Source organism: Tupaia chinensis, unplaced genomic scaffold (assembly GCF_000334495.1).
Source record: "Tupaia chinensis unplaced genomic scaffold, TupChi_1.0 Scaffold000279_1, whole genome shotgun sequence".
Lineage (NCBI taxonomy): Eukaryota > Metazoa > Chordata > Mammalia > Scandentia > Tupaiidae > Tupaia > Tupaia belangeri.
In genome coordinates this window covers 1,807,569-1,824,083 of record NW_006159762.1, presented here as the reverse complement: position 1 = coordinate 1,824,083, position 16,515 = coordinate 1,807,569, and the positions used below count along the sequence as shown (strand labels likewise).

General features: G+C 39.1%; 1 protein-coding gene and 1 long non-coding RNA gene across 2 annotated transcripts in view; one reads left to right on the top strand and one right to left on the bottom strand.

Annotated features, from left to right (window-relative positions):
• The window catches only part of BAIAP2L1 (BAR/IMD domain containing adaptor protein 2 like 1), a 101,498-nt gene extending 84,989 nt beyond the window's left edge, over positions 1-16,509 (bottom strand). The window contains exon 1 of the mRNA XM_006150172.3: positions 16,439-16,509. Coding sequence (XP_006150234.1) covers positions 16,439-16,489 — 51 coding nt within the window. The 5' untranslated portion in view covers positions 16,490-16,509. The remainder of the gene's footprint in view (positions 1-16,438) is intronic.
• The window catches only part of LOC102471257 (uncharacterized), a 6,721-nt gene continuing 6,168 nt past the window's right edge, over positions 15,963-16,515 (top strand). Inside the window, exons 1-2 of the long non-coding RNA XR_334776.3 lie at positions 15,963-16,228; positions 16,344-16,441. This is a non-coding gene — a long non-coding RNA (uncharacterized LOC102471257). The remainder of the gene's footprint in view (positions 16,229-16,343; positions 16,442-16,515) is intronic.

Genomic DNA, 16,515 nt, shown 5'->3' with positions numbered 1-16,515 from the left:
ACCAGTGTTTGGCGAAGCACAGGCATACCCGTTTGGACTTAGTCTCTCATAAAAGAATATTCTCAGAATCCTGGGGATACCTATTAGATCCTGCACAACTTAAGAACCAACTCTCAATTAGAACCAGTGTGTTCATCCTGAAATACATGTACCTTTTAAGGTATATTACTAGACCCAATCGCATTTATAAGACTTTTTATTTCAATGTTTAGAGAAACATGTTGTGACAAATTCTACGTTCTTTATTCCCTACTTACTTAGGTTGCAAGAATTGTACTGAAGTACAATTAAGAAGAGTATTTTACAGCTGTTCATAGTTTTTGGACAAGATTATCAAACCCTTCAAGAAAATTAAGACTGAGTAAATTAGTATGGAAACCTAGCGTTTTAGTTATTATTAAAAAAAAAAAAAAAGTGGAAGGCGAGCTACGTACAGGCAACGTGAGTTCATGACCATCTGATAAAGTAACTTAAAGAAAGAAAAAGTCTAAACCCAGTTCAATATTAGAAAATTTCATTCTTTTTTAAAGGCTTGAAAAAACTTTTATCTGTCAGTATTCAAAATTGCTTTTCCTTACAATTTAAATGCAGACGATTATGGTGCTGGGTTTAAAGTCTACCACGTGCTATAACTCTGTATAGTTATATAGCCACTGCTTACTTAGTGGCCTTCCTGTTTACTACATTTGGACTTGGGACAACCAATCCTCCAGCACTTGGGATCTCCTTTCTCAGTCTTTCTCTCATTCTCACAGTCGGTCAGTATTCACTACACAAGTGTTCACAATCATGCAAGGCTACATATTTTGTTTGTAAATTTGAATGTTATTGTGCACCCACACCAGTAGTTGGAATACATAAAAACTATTACCCCAGGACCTTGAACCACTCTTTCTAGCTCCTCTCTGCCTGCTCCTACCTCTTGGGAGTATACTTTCGCTTTTACTTAATAAACTATCTTTTGTTTTCACTAAAAACCCCCAAAAAACAAAAACAAAAAACTACTAAGCTATATTCATATTATTGTGTTGTAGTGTGTATTGTCGCTTTCTGGCACTGATCTAATTTACACTTTTTGTATGGATAGAATTACATTATTCTAGTGTGGTGCTGTATGACATCTATTGAAAAATACATATGCCATAACACACCACATAACATCTGTCTTTAAATTCCTTGCTTATCAACCAATTTGCTTAAAGGTCTTATAGTAGAAACTGAACCGGGTTATTAAGTGAGCAGAGCTTCTCACCATTAACAAAAATAAACTCAAAATCGATCAAAGATCTCAATGTAAAGCCTCACACTATAAAACTACTGTGGAAAACACAGTGAAAACACTTCAAGGCACTGGACTAAGCAAAGATTTCTTAAATAAGATTCCTACAGCACAGACAACAATTCTAAAAATAGATGAGTGGGATTACATCAAGCTAAAGAGCTTCTGTATAGTAAAGAAAACAAGAAAGTGAAGAGACAACCCACAGAATAGGAAAAAATATTTGCAAACTATCCCTTCAGATAAGGAATTGATAATCAGACTACATAGGGAACTCAAGCAGCTGACTCACAAAATCAACCCTAATAAACCAATTTTAAAATAGGCAAATGAGGGCCAGCAGATGGTGTGGACCCTACATGGCTGACTGTGGGCTTTGAGTCCTGGACTTGGCAACTGGAAAAAGACATGCTAGGCATGTGTGCCCAAAATCCCAAGAAGAGAATGGAAAAGAAGAGATTGTAGCATGGTCATCCCTTCTAGGAAGGGAGTGGGGTTTCCTCACTTTCCCTGTCTCTCTCCAATGTGTGCACATGGCCTATAGCAAAAAAAAAAATAAAATTTAATTTAAAAAAGGGCAAATGAGCTCGACAGACAACTCTTTTTTGGGGGGAATGGTTTTTACTATAGGGCACGTGCGCTCACCAGAAAGACAGAGAGAGACAGAGAAACAGAAAGCGAGAAGTCACCCTCTGGGGGGTATGGCCATGCTGCAGTCTCTTCTCGGGATCTTGGGCATGCATGCACACGCGCCCGACATGAGTTTAAGCCACCAGGTCTAGAACTTGAACTGTGGTTGACTACATGGGAGTCCAGCAGCATAGCCATTATACCAACTGCTGGTCCCTTAACAGACAATTCTTAAAGGGAGACATACAGATGGCCAAAAGCCATATTAAAATGTGTTCAGTGTTAGTAGTATAGCATCCAAGATGGCTGGATCCTACATGGCTGACTATGCAGTTCGAGTCCCAGACTGGGAGCTTGAAAGAAACTTGCCAGGCTTGTGTGTGTGAATGCCCAAAATACTGAGAGGAAAATGGAATAGGAGGGATTGTGGTATGGCCATCTTCCCTGTGGGGGTGTTCTTACCCTCACCTCTAATTTGGAGAGTACATGTCTCCTATAGCAAGCTAAAAAAAAAAAAAAAATTCAATGCTTTTATCATAAGAGAAATGCAAATCAAAACTACAATGAGATAACATTTAATCTCAGTCAGAAGGGCTAAGATCAAAAAACAACAAATGCTGGTGAGGCTGTGGTGAAAGGAAACCCTCCTACACTGGTGGTAGGAGTGTAAATTAGTACAGCCACTGTGGAAAACAATATGGAAGTGCTGCAAAAATTTTACAAATAGAACTAACATATGACCCAGTAATCTTACTCTTTGGCATTTACCTAAAAAACAAAAACAGTCACAAAGACACTTGCATATCCATGTTTATTGCAACATTAGTAACAATTGCTAAGACATGGAGTCCACCTAAGTGATGAACAACGAATGACTGGATTAACAAAATGTGGCACATTTACAGGATGGAATACTACTCAGTCATAAAGAACAGCAAGACTGTCACTTGATACACAGTGGAAAAATGCTAAGTGAAATAAACCAGACTATGAAAGACAAACATCGTACATTCCCGCTCAATGTTTATCAAACGTCTGCACTCTATGGCAGAAATGGAAAGATCTGAAGACATAATAGTACAGAGGACAAAAATAGATACTAGAGACTGTATGGGAAGGAGGTGGACAGTGAGGAGAGGTTGGGAGGGGCTCAGAAAAATAGCATGACAAAATGTAAAATTATTTGTTAAAAATAATGTACATGCTGGGACCAGCAGATGGCATAATGGTTATGTCGCTGGACTCTTGCTTCTCTGGTGAGGGCATGTGTCCTACAGCAAAAATCTCTCTTAAAAAAAAAAAAAAGAAAGAAAAAGTACACAGTAATATCCTTGATTTGATTATCCACACTGCAGTCATGCCTTAAAAACCATATTATAGGGACTAGTAGTGTAATGGCTATGTCGCTGAACTCCCATGTAGTCGACTATGGTTCAAGTCCTGGACCTGATGGCTTAAACTCACCCCAGGGCATGTGTGCATGCATGCCCGCCCAAGATCCTGAGAGGAGAATGGAGGAGAAGGGATTGCAGCGTGGCCATCCTCCCACCCACCCCCCCGGGGGGGGTGTGATTTCTTGCTTTCGATCTCTCTGTCTCTCTGTTTTTCTGGCGAGCGCACGTGCCCTATAGCAAAACCTCTAAAAAAAAAAAACATATTGTATGCCATAAAGATGTGCAAGAACTAAATGTAAATAAGATATTATAAAATAAAATTGTTAAAAAGAAATAAATATGCTAAAAATATATAAACAGTCATTGTAATCTAAGAAGTATTGCTTAAAAAACTCTAAAATTTGAAGCTGGTAGGTGGTGTGGTGGTTAAGGTGTTTGGACTCCTACACGGCCGACTACAGTTTGAGTCCTGGACCTTTGGCTCTCTGGACAAATTGAAAAATAACAACAATAAAAAATATTTAAAAAAAAAACCTCCAAAATTTAAAAATAGTCCATGTATTTCTCAGATCCTAGTAAAGGGAAACAAAATTTCTAAATACACACACACACACACCCATATATATACGTATATATACACACACGTATATGTGTATATATATATTTGTTTTGTTTTCTGTTTTTGTTTCTCTCAAAAGACTTCTTCAAAGACTTCTCACAAATTGCCTAAAAAATTCTTCTTGAACTTAACCTGCACATACATCATTTTCTTCTGACACTGAGATAAAACAAAGCTCATAGAATTGAATTGGTAAAGACAGGACCTCTCTGGGGCAAGAAAACATAATTAATGATAATGGGCAGGCTGGAGCTAAGCAGGTGCCATGGTTAAGGTACTGGATTCTCACATGGCCAACTGCTGTTCAAGTCCTGGACTTGGCTGTTTGCTTTCTCACTTTCCCTCTCTCTCTCTACTGAGCATGCATGCCCTATAACAAAGTAATAATAAACAAATTAAATAAATAATTCTTAAAAAATGATAATAAGCAGGCCAAGACACAGGGGAAAACCTGAGAATACTATAAGTTTTGTGTGACTGTTCATCCATAAGCTATAACTTCTAGAAAGGCAAGACCCTGTTTGCTTTGTATCCTGTGTGGCTCTCACCAGTGACCACGGTGCTTGGAATAGCTGTGGTGATCAAGAGAAAAGGTGTAAGACATCAAGGTTGGTGATAAGCACACACATAATGGGTCCTCCAAACCTTGTAACTTACTGGTGCTACTTGAGTTCCACTGGTTAAGGAGGAAGTGATGAGTTTAGTCATAACTGAGTGGTAAGCACAGATCTTTGATATTTATTCCACAAATGTTTCCCTCAAGGAGTGTGGAACTCACTGATGGAAAGGAAATACATGGAAATAATGTCAACACAACTCTTTTGTCAAATATTTATTAAGCTTTACCTATGTGTCAGTCACTCTTCTAGATACTAGAGCAACAATAAAGAAATCAGATGAATATCAATGTTCTTATGGTGGTTACAGTCTAGTAAAACACATGCTACTCCTACTAATAGCTAACATTAACTGACCACCTACTATGTGCCAGGCACTGTTCTAAGAACTTTCGTGTGTTAATGTGTTTAATACTCATGGCAACCTGATGAGGTGGGTACCACTATAATCCTTATTTACAGAAAGCACAAGATCAAATGAAGGAATATGACATAATCAAGTATATATAAAAATCTATGATAACACAAAAGATGGAGTGGTTTGTTGACAAAGTCTTTTTCACAAAGGCTAGTTAGACTGGGACCAGCAGTTGGTATAATGGTTGTGTTGCTGGCCTCCCACATAGTCGTCTGTGGTTTGAGTCCTGAACCCGGCAGCTTAAATAACTCATGCTGGGCGTGTGTGTGTATGCCCAACATCCCGAGAGGAAAACAGAGGAGAAGGGATTGCAAGGTGGCCATCCCCAGTGGGTTTTTTTTTTTCTTGCTTTCTGTCTCTTTCTGTCTCTCTGGTGAGCACACATGCCCTATAGCAAAAATCTCTTATAAAGAAAAAAAAAGTCTAATTAGACTGTGTCTCTATTAAGAACATTGTGCATATTTAAAGAATGTTTACCCTTATTGTACTGTTAGACATAGCTGATGTCCTGCACCTCAAGCTGTTCAAAGTATAAGATGAAGCCGATCTTATGATAAAATACAGCATCTGGTCAATTAAAAATTTTCAAAGTTTTCTATAAAAAAAAAAAAAAAACTATAGCACTAAAGTATAAGGAATTATCGTTGTATTTTCCCGATTTGTCATTTGAGCTTTTGTAGTCAGGAATTGGTTGGTTGATTAACTTAAGTTTTAGGCATCTGTACCTGATAGCCATAGGAGGGTGACAAGTTGTATCTTATACTCTTCTTCTCTCCTACAGGCAGGGGCTCCCCTCCTTTTACCTCGGCACAGTGTTGCTCTACACTTAATGGGGACTGCTAGTTGGACTTGTCATATGAGCACTGTTTTGACTCTCACCCCAATCCTTTGTGTGTTTATTCTAGGCAATGTGAATTTTCCCCAAAGTGGGACAAACTGTTACCACTTTGGTGCCTTCTTTTTCTTTCCTTTCCTTTTTCCCTTCCTTTCTTAGAGGTTTTTGCCTTGGGCATGTATGTTCACCAGAGTGAGAGACACAGAGATAGTGAAAGGGAAGGTAAGAAATCACGCCCCCCCCAACCCCCCCGCCAGGGAGATGGCATGCCACAATCCCTCCTCCTCCTGGGATTTTGGGCACGCACACATATGTGCCCACCATAGTTTCCCACTGGATCTGGGCCTTAAACTGCAGTTGGCTATGTGGAAGTCCAGCATCTTAACCACTATGCCACCTGCTGTCTCCTGAAAAGATAGTTTTAAGAAATGAAACCTCAGTGCCACAGATGCTTGAAGCGCATGGACAACTGTGGCTTTGGATGTTGAGTTGACCTGAAAACATGCAGGACATCTGTGTCCAAGATCCTGACCACCTGGAGAGCTGAGGGAAGAGGATAAGAGTGACAAGACCCTGAGAGGGTGCCTGTCTGCCTCTTCCCCTCTAGAAATAAACATATGAAAAGACTGAAAATTTATTTTCAATTCTTTTTAAACTTTTTTTAATAAAGAATTATTTTATTTAACTTTATTTATATATTTATTTTTAAATTTGACCAGAAGGACAGAGTGGGGATGGGGGGGAGAAAGCAAGCCGCCTGGTCCAGGACTCGAACTGCAGTTGGCCATGTGGGAGCCAGCACCCTTAAACACCATGCCACCTGCTGGCCCCCATTTTCAATTTTGTTGAGTGAATTTTCTGTTGCAGTTGTAGTCTCAGGGTGTTAAATGTTAAGAATGTATTTCTATACATAAAAATTAGAACAGAGCATGATGGTTAAGGTATCTGAATCCCACAAGGCTGACTGCATAGTTTGAGTCCTGGACCCAAAGGCTTGAAAAACATGTGGAACCCGTGTACATGAGTGCCCAAATATTCCAAAAGGAGGGAGAAATGGAGGCAGAGAGACTGTGATATGACTGTCCCCCATAGAGGGAGTGCTTCCTCACTTTCCCTCTGTCTCTCTGGCAATTACAAAATCATTAGAACAAAAACTAAGATTTAAAATTAGGGACTGGCCCCATGACCTAGTTAAGGGGGCTAGGTCCCACATGACTGACTGGTTTGAATCCCAGTACCAGTACTTGAAAAACATGCTGGGTGTGTGTGCATGCATGCCCCAAATCCTGGTGGGATGGAGAAACAGAGACGGGATTGCAGCATGACCATGCCCCACTTAGGGTGGGGGGAGTAGGTGCTTTCTCTTGTTCCCTGTCTGTTTCTTTCATGGGTACACAAGCCCTCTGGAAGTTAAAACACATAAATATATAAAACTAAGTTTATTTTAAAAAGGTTAATTTATGGGACCGGTAGATGCCATAGGAGTTATATCACTGGACTCCCATGTAGTCGACCACAGTTCGAGTCTGAGACCTGACAGCCTAAAACTCACACCAGGCACGTATGCATACAGGCCCAAAATCCTGAGAGGGGAATGGGGAAGTGATTGTGGCATGGCCATCTCCCCAGAGGATGATTTCTCACTTTCTGTCTCTCTGGTGAGCTCATGTGCCCTGTAACAAAGATATTTCCAAAAAAGGGAAAAAGTTAATTTGTAAAAGATGGCAAATTTCAGGTTACTTTTTAAAAACTTTTTACCCAATGAAATAGAATACATATATTCATTCATTCATTCTGCTTTTTAGGTTAAGCATTATAAAAGTAACCCATTCACATAAAAACTGTAAAAGCTCTCGAAGGTAGAGTGCAAGTGAAAGTCAGTACCCCTCCTCCTGTCCTAGAGCTAACTTCTGCCATCCTTTGATGTTTTTAGTGCAGGAATTGCTGCTGTTTAGGGACTTTTCGATCTCCAAAGTGCCATATAAAAAAATTGGTTTAAGCAACAAACTCGAGGACATCTTCATCCACCTGCTGTCCTCTCTAAAACACACACAACTCTAAGAGGTTGTGGGTGATCAATTAGATTTCTCAGCAGGATTCATCTATGCTACTCCCTGGTTTGGGAATACATTCTGGTAATATTTTTCATTTATTTTTGAAAGAGAGAGAAACCAACAACATTTATCTCATTTACACATGCTCACCTTTATTCACAAAGATTTCAGGCAGCTGCTACAACCAGAACTCAGTCACTAAAATAATGATAAATGAGAAGGAAATTCTAGACTAATAAAACAAAAATAGAAATATAAAATCTAGGTGAAGGAAAATAAACACAGAAGTATACAGGTCTGAAGGGTCACAGAGTTATAATCACTCTGTACATGCCCACGACTTCTAAGTTGATGGGGGAAAATTAAGCCCAATAGTGGCAAACATGAAATCTCAGGTGTTCCAGCCAATTTATATATTCTAAGTTACAGGTATATTTGCTTTACTACCATAAAACACACATACATACCCCTTCTACCGTTTACAAAACAGGAGTGGTTTTAAAAGATTCATTTAATTGCTTAGAGTTAAGAGAAAGGTGCTTTTCCACAATGCAGATAACAGTACAATTTGGTGCATATTTTCTGGAGGGTGTTTTGCAATGTGGAATGAAATGCTTTAAAAACATACCTATCCTTTGACCCACAGCTCCTTTCTGGGGATTTAGCTTAAGGAAAATATTGGAGAATTGGGCAAAGTTTTACCTGAATGGTGCCCACTGCAGTGCTTTGATGGCAAAGTATTGGAAATGATCTATGTCTAACAACAATCAATAAATTATGAAAAAGAATGGCGTCCTGTGGAGTCATCAGAATGATGAAGCACAGAATACTGACTAATGTGGAAATATGTTCTGAACAATATCAGAGCAAATGGTAAGAATTAGTGTTATCTCTGGGTAGTAGAAGTCTGGGTAACTTATTTTCAGTGTAAATTTTCATAGAAATTTTCGAAATATTCTAGTATCAGAGAAAAATAGTTTTAAAAGCCTCAGAAATTAAATACATACACACACACAATGTATGAATGAATCTGGGAGATGCAGAAAAGCATAATTTTGGGGGGTTTTCCTCAAGCATGCACAATTACAATCTAGTTAAGGAAAATAATCAAATTAAAATGACATTTCCTCTAGAAAGTACTACTTTTGAAATCTCTTGATTAAACTGTAACTTATGGGCTAGCCTATGGCATGGGGGTTAAGGTGACTGGATCCCACATGGCCAACTGAGAGGTTTGAGTCCCAGATCCAGTAGCTTGAAAAACAAGCTGGGTACACATGTACATGTGCTCAAAATCCCGAGGAGAATGGAGAAGGGACTGCAGTATGGTCATCCCCCATGAAGGGTGTCTTTTCTCTCTTCTTCTCTTTCTGCCTCTCTCCAACAAGTGCATGTACCCTATAACAAATTTTTACAAAATTAAAAAACTAAACTATAACCCACCAAAACCTTTTTCTGTTCTTTATAGAGATTTTTGCTATAGGGCACATATACTTGCTGGAGAGACAGAGAGACAGAAGGCAAGCAATTGCCAACCCCCTCCCAGGAGGGGATGGCCATGCTGCAATCCCTTCTCCTCCATTCTTCTCTTGAGATCTCGGGCACACACACACCTGGCATAAGTTTCAAGCTGCCAGGTCTTGGACTTGATCTGCGGTTGACTACATGAGCAGCCAGTGATATAACCATTATGCCATCTACTGGTCCCAACAAAATGTCCTTTAAAACTAGCATATTATAACAGTGAGGTAGGTACATTTTCAAGAAAAGTTACATTAAAAGAAAGGAAAATTATTTTAATAAATAATGAATTAATAAAAAATTCAATTACCCAGAACTTCACAACCCATCCCAAGCATCCCAGTTTATTTAGATAGGTCTAATCTCTGCCTTCAGCATCGTTTACATAATAAAACTCTTTGATGTATTCAGCTATGATAGTTTTAAAGTCTAAAATGCAGATTTATGTTTTACTCTAGTAACATAAAATTGTCCTGGTTCTGTCTTCTGACATTATGTGCTTGCTAGATAGAGGTAGCAGACATCCTGTGAAGAAACAGCAGGTCACAGAATGGGGCAAAATGTTCTGATTTTAACTTAAGACTTTTATTTGCACATACCTGTAAGAATGGTAAAAATTAAATGGATGGAAAATATCCATTGCTGGCAAGGATGTAGATCAACTGAAGCTCTCATATACTATTGGTGGAAATGTAAACTGGTACAACTACTTTGGAAAACTGCTTGGCAGTTTCTACTAAAACTATTCAAATACTAGCAAATCTACCCCTGTGTGTCTATTCAAGAGACATGAGGACCTGTACCCTACAGACATATAACAGAACGCTCATAAAGCACTATTCACAACATCCTGGAGTAGTGTGAAAACAATCCAAATGCCTCAAGAGAAGAACAGATAAATTGTGACACTAGTTACACAAGTATTATAATATAGAGTAACCAGAATGAACCAACTACAACCATTTCAACAACATGGATGAACCTGAAAACTTGAGTAAGAGAAGACCGATAAACAGGCCAAATTAACAAATGGCATTAGAAGTCAGGAGAGTGGCTACCCTCAGAGGGTAGAAGTGACTGGAAAGTGGTATAAGGGAGACAAAAGAAGGGCTGCTCACGTTCTGCTTTTTGGCCCAAGTGTTACACAGGTGGGTTCAGTTTGTGACAATTCAGTGAGCTATACACACTTAAGCACATCTTTCTCTATATATACTATATTAAACAAAAAGTTTAAAAAATATATTTGCATATGTCAATAGGTAAGTTAAATGATCTGTTTTTATAATGATTTTTACTTCTTAGCTTCAGAATGAATAGCTATGAGGTAGAGGAATGTCCCAACTGAAAATCCAATTTGTGGCAATTCATGTGCATTGTTTCTCTTGCAGACCAGGTAGGCAACAATAGACACCCAATACTAAAAAAATGTTACAAATGTAAACTCAAAAACTCACTGAAACTTGTTAATGGTGTTGTCCATCCAAATGGTCCCAGCCTCCCAGCCTTCACAATGAAAGATGCTGCATAGCCATGTTGTATTTCTAAAACATCTTTACAATCATGAAAAAATGTTTATGTCAGAAAAAAAATTATATTTTTATTTCACCAGACAAAAAGTTAAAATACTGGGAGGTTCAATTTAATATTCGATACCTGGCACCTGATTCTTGCAGTCTCCTTTGTTAGTCATCATGGAATCAAGAGAGAGTTGTCTGGGCTTCTACAAATTCCACTTTGTCTTCAATATACCTGAAGACAGTAGTGTTCCAGAGAAAGATTATCATGGGGCAAGTAGGTGGCATGGTGGTTAAGGGTGCTGGACTCTCATATGTCCGACCACGGTTTGAGTCACAGATCTGGTGGCTTGCTTCCCCTCTTTCTCCCCCACACATCAAATTAAAATAAACAAATAAATACAGTTAATGAAAATTTAAAAAGCTTTAAAGAAAAAAGATATCGAATAGTTTTGGGCTGGCCTTGTGGCCTGATAGTTGAGGAAGACGGATCCCAAATCACCAACCATGGTTTGACTCCTGCCCCTATGGGCTGAGGGACAGGCCAGGTGTGTGTACATGTGTACCTAAGATTCTTAGAGAATGGGAAGTGGCAAGAGAGAGGATTACAACATGGCTATGCCCCATGGGGGTGGGGTAGGGTGGGGTGTTTTTCCCTCTGTCTCTTTCTGGCAAGTGCACACACCTTCTGAAATTAAAAAAAGATACTGAACAGTGTATTTAGTTATGGCAATAAACTGATGGAAGAAAAATTTCTTAAAAAGTTTTTTTAAAGCTTCATATGCTAAACTTGTATATTATTATTGTAAACTGTCCATAGTAGGCAGGGACATTCACTTATACATACCCCACTAAGCCCAAGTCAAGAGGAAAAACAAAAACTAAACAAATAAAGCCTAGTATACATCTGGATTGTTTGCTTTACCCAATAAAAGCAAAATACCTCCTGTTCTTATTGAAAATTTTGTTCAAAACATGTCAGTGATGACAAGTTAACAGAATGACAGAAAACTTTGATGACATCTTAGAGCATCAAAATATGAAAATGTATTTAGTTTGCACATTTGTTGGGTACTAGAAATGGAATTACTGGGACCAGCAGGTAGTGTAGTGATTAAGGTATTGGACTCCCACATGGTTGAGTGTGATTTGAGTCCTGGACCTGGTGGCTTGAAAAACCACACTGGGCACATGTGCATACATGCTCAAAATCCAGAGAGGAGGCTGGAGAAGGGATTGTGGGATGGCCAATCCCCCTGGAGGCTGATTTCTCACTTTCTCTGGCAAGCACACACATCCCTTGGCAAAAATCTAAAAATAATAATAATAAAAATAAAAATAAACTGAATTACTACATGAGTATTGGTGTGATAAATGGCATGTAGAGGCTGATCATTCATAGACTCTGGGCTTTAGTTTCTCTAACTAAGGATGGTAAACAAGCTAAAGGAATCCATATCCACCTCCAGGAATGATGTATATTTACAATGAAACAAAATGCTCTGAAAAGTTTCAAGTAGGGCAGCCTGGCATACAATAGGTGCTTAATAAATAAATTAAGTAAATGTTCATGCATTCAAGAAATATGCATACCTACTCTATGCCAGGAACTGTTCTTGTGCTTGAGCACAACAAAATAAAGCTTGTTACCTTTCAGAACTCATGTTCTAATTGGGGTGGCGAGAGAGAGAAACAAACATAATGGTCATGTGTTGCTTACCAATGGGGGTATATTCTGAGAAAGGCTTTGTTAAGTGATTTCATCATTGTATGAACACCATAGAGTGTACTTATACAAACCTAGATGGTATAGCCTGCTATATGCCTAGGTTCTATGGTATAGCCTATTATCTTTTTTTAATTTAAATTTTTTTGTTAGAGAGATTGTTGCTATAGGTTGTGTACACTCGACAGAGAGACAAAGTGAGAAATCATAGGATGGGGAGGGTGTCCACACCACGAACCCTTCTCCTCCAAACGATCCCTTCTCCTCCAGGGACTTTGGTCATGCACACGTGTGCCTGGCATGAGATTTAAGTCAACAGGTACAGGTCTTGAACTGTGGTCAACTATGTGGGAGTCCAGCAATGTAACCACTATGCCATCTGCTGGTCCCAATCTATTATAATCTTAACAAATTAGTAGTATATGAGTCCCATGTTGACTGAAAAGTATATATAAAAATATATATCTCTATAATATATAATTCTAATATACATTATATGTAATATATATTACAACATATATAAATATATTAATCACTAACATATTATTTATATACATACACATAAACATAGTATATATCAAGGCACTAAGTATTATGTGGGAAAAGGAGCCTAAGGTGGGGCTGGGAGATGATGAAGTTGTTTGCAATTTTAAAGAGAGTTGTGTTTGAGCAGGCCTCTTGGAGAAGTGACATTCAAATACTTTGCTCTTCTCTCTGTCCTTGTTAGCTGTCAATTTTTCCTCTTTACTCACTGCTTAGCAAGACTAATGTAGGTAGAATATCACCGATGATGTCACGCCCATCCTTCCTCGATTTCCTAAGGTTGTAACAGTTCTCACTTCTAGGAAGGTTTTGGCTATTCTTAATTAATGCTTTTTTTGAACTTCTTCCTCTACCACTAAAGCCTGTATTCATCAGAAAACCATACAAAATCACAAGTGAGCCTTTGAAGGAAAATTATGGCATACTAAAAACTAGAGTGTGGGGAAGGATAGGGATTTTTGGCTCAACTTTAATTAGTAACAGTATCATTACTTGACATTTTGGGGCTTATTATCATGTTATTTGTTTGTGAAGTAGTAAAATACACATCCTCCTGGGATGTTGGCATGGATCTCTAGTAATCATTTGTCTAAGTATATATTTTAGAATCCTCAGCAAATGTGTACATATTCAAGGATATTTGATACTGCATAGAGAGGATCACTACTTTATAATCCCTTCTTTTCTCTAAAGAATTTATTCCTTTATTTCAAAGTTGAAGAAATTTGAGTATTTTTTTAAATCTAAAATCCGTACTAGCAAGTTATAAATCTCATTTGCAGGTGGCTTTTGTAAAAAACACCTGGTTAGGTTGTGTTTCTATTAATAAAATATCACCAGGTAACATAAAGGAAATTCACTAACACTGCCAGTTGGTTTTAGCCATATTAAGCTTAAACTGTTGTTAGCTTTGATCACTGGAAAAGATAGGGATAAGAGCTCAATGAGGAACCAACGGATGGTGTAATGGTTATGTTACTGGACTCCAACTGCAGTTCGAGAACCAGACCTGGAGGCTTGAAACTCACTTCAGTACGTGTGTGTGTGCGCACGCGCGCGCCCAAGATTCCAAGAGAAGGGACTGTAGCATGGCCATCCCTCTGGGAGGGGAGAGTTTTTGCTTTTTTTTTTTCTCTCTCTCCTCTCTCTAGTGAGCGTACATGAAGAGATAGCAAAAATCTCTCTCTCAAAAAAAAAAAAAAAAAAAAAAAAAAGAACTCAATGAAGAGATGGTGAAAGACCTTTCCAGGTTTCCAGTCAGGTCTGTGAATGTAAAATTTCACTGCCTTCCCAGTGTAGCCAAAGCATGGCTAGCAGTCTTCACTTCATTTCACAGATTATATAAACTTGGCGTGTGGTGCTGTAAATTCTTAACCCACCACCATGACATCAAAAACATGACCCTAAAATATTAATGAGGAAATGGTGATTAAAATGATCCACAAACATTTAGTGAGCTTTTAGTATGTTGTTTTCCATTCACCAGGCACTTGGGAATGGAAAGCAACAAGGTACTGGTCTCTAATATTCAGTGTATTATAACCTTTCAAAAAGTAAAAATGATTTATACTACTTTCTGTCTGCAAATACACATAACCAAAATGATGAAATCCACACTTTCCCCCCAACTATCGGTTTTTTGGGGTAACAAGACATGCCAAAGTAGTTAGTGTTTATGGTACTGTACTTTGCTTGAGTAAAGACTAGTCATCACAAGTCAGAAAAGTTAAAAAGCAAAAAGAATGAAATCGAAGCATCTGATTGCTTGTCTCAAATTGATATCTAATCTTAGACCAGGAAGACAAATATCCCTATGCTCTTGGAGACAGGTGGAGGAACTTCAGTGTTCACCAGTTTTCATACCCTTACACATACTTTTTGACTCTACCTCATATTTACAACTATCTTCATTCCTCAATTAGGCAGTTTTTCCTTAACTGATGGTCAACAGGGTAGCGACCACTCCCCAAGGCTAAGAGTTTAGAAGAATGTTTTACTTAAACACTTTGTCAGCTCCCCACATCTCCTGCCTCACCATCTTCAGGATAATTGAAGTATTTACAGTCTCAATACAAATGCAAAACTTCAATATTCAAATTTCTAGGATTTAAAAAAATTGTCCTCTCCTAGGGAAACACATGAATAAAGAACATTTTTGGTCAGAGTCGCTGAGACCAAAAATGCTGTGTCAACCATATCTGCTACATTTACCTATAAGCGTAATTCACATGTTATAGTAAATTTTGTGTAATCAAATGAAGGGAATCAATAACCTTAAGGATTTCAATAGACAGAGTATGAAAATTTTATGCTTTTTATTCTTATCTAACAAGTCGATAAACCCTGATTTCAGAAACTCATTCAGACCTTGCACATCCAGAAAGTGAATTTTAGTGTTTAAAAAAATCGCTAAAAATGACCAAACTGTGGACCTTAAACATGGCTATAAATGAATTTAGAGGACTTTTAAAGTCCCAGGCGTTCAATGAGTCTAAGCTGCATTAAAACAAAAGTTGTTTTGTATTCTATTAATAGCAGATGATTAAACACATATCTTATTTCAACTGGAATTCATTTATAAGTACTTAAACTTACTAAACTGGCCACTAATCCGAAATCTATGTCTGTTTCTGGAAAAATTCTCTAATACATGCAAGTTAAGAGACTGACCGATGCATTCCTTAAGGTTAGGCCAATTTTATTAAAACCTCGGTGCTCTTTGACTCCAATAGCGTCACAAAATCAGCGATTTAAGTTCAGCTTAAAGTTGTGTGGGAAGAGCTGTAAGGGGGAGGGCGTTCTGAGTCTTCGTGGGAGCAGACTCGCCGGCCGCAGCGCCTCCACCGAGGCTCGGGCGCGGAGCTCGGCTCACCTGGCAGTTCCTAATTACAGGGGAGTTCGCCCCTACATTTTTGTGTGCTTTATTTTCTCGGAGGAAACTCAAGCTCGTCTCTCGGGTCTTGGAGAGCTCACGGCCAGCAGCCGGGCCATCGCGGCCCCCGAGCCCAAGGAGAAGGTGGGGAGGAAGTCGGGGCCCCTACGGACTGCACAGACTCCCACACCTCCGACTACGCCCAGGTTGGTGGTTGCAGGACGTGTGGCTCGTTGGGCGCCTCCGGCGCTAGGAGGGGACGGAAGGAGAGCGGGGGATGGGAAGGCCCTTCCCGCGTAAAGTCCCCTCCTCACCCTGAAGGTGAAAAGTCCCGACCTGCCCACGACAACGACGACGGAGGCTCCGGGGTTCCCTGTGCCTGCCTCGAACCCTGCACCCTGGCGCCCCAGGCTTACCCGGTAGGTGTTCTCGGTGAGCCGGCTCACTTCCTCTGGCCCCCGCGACATGGCTGCAGCTGCCCCGCGGGCGAGCG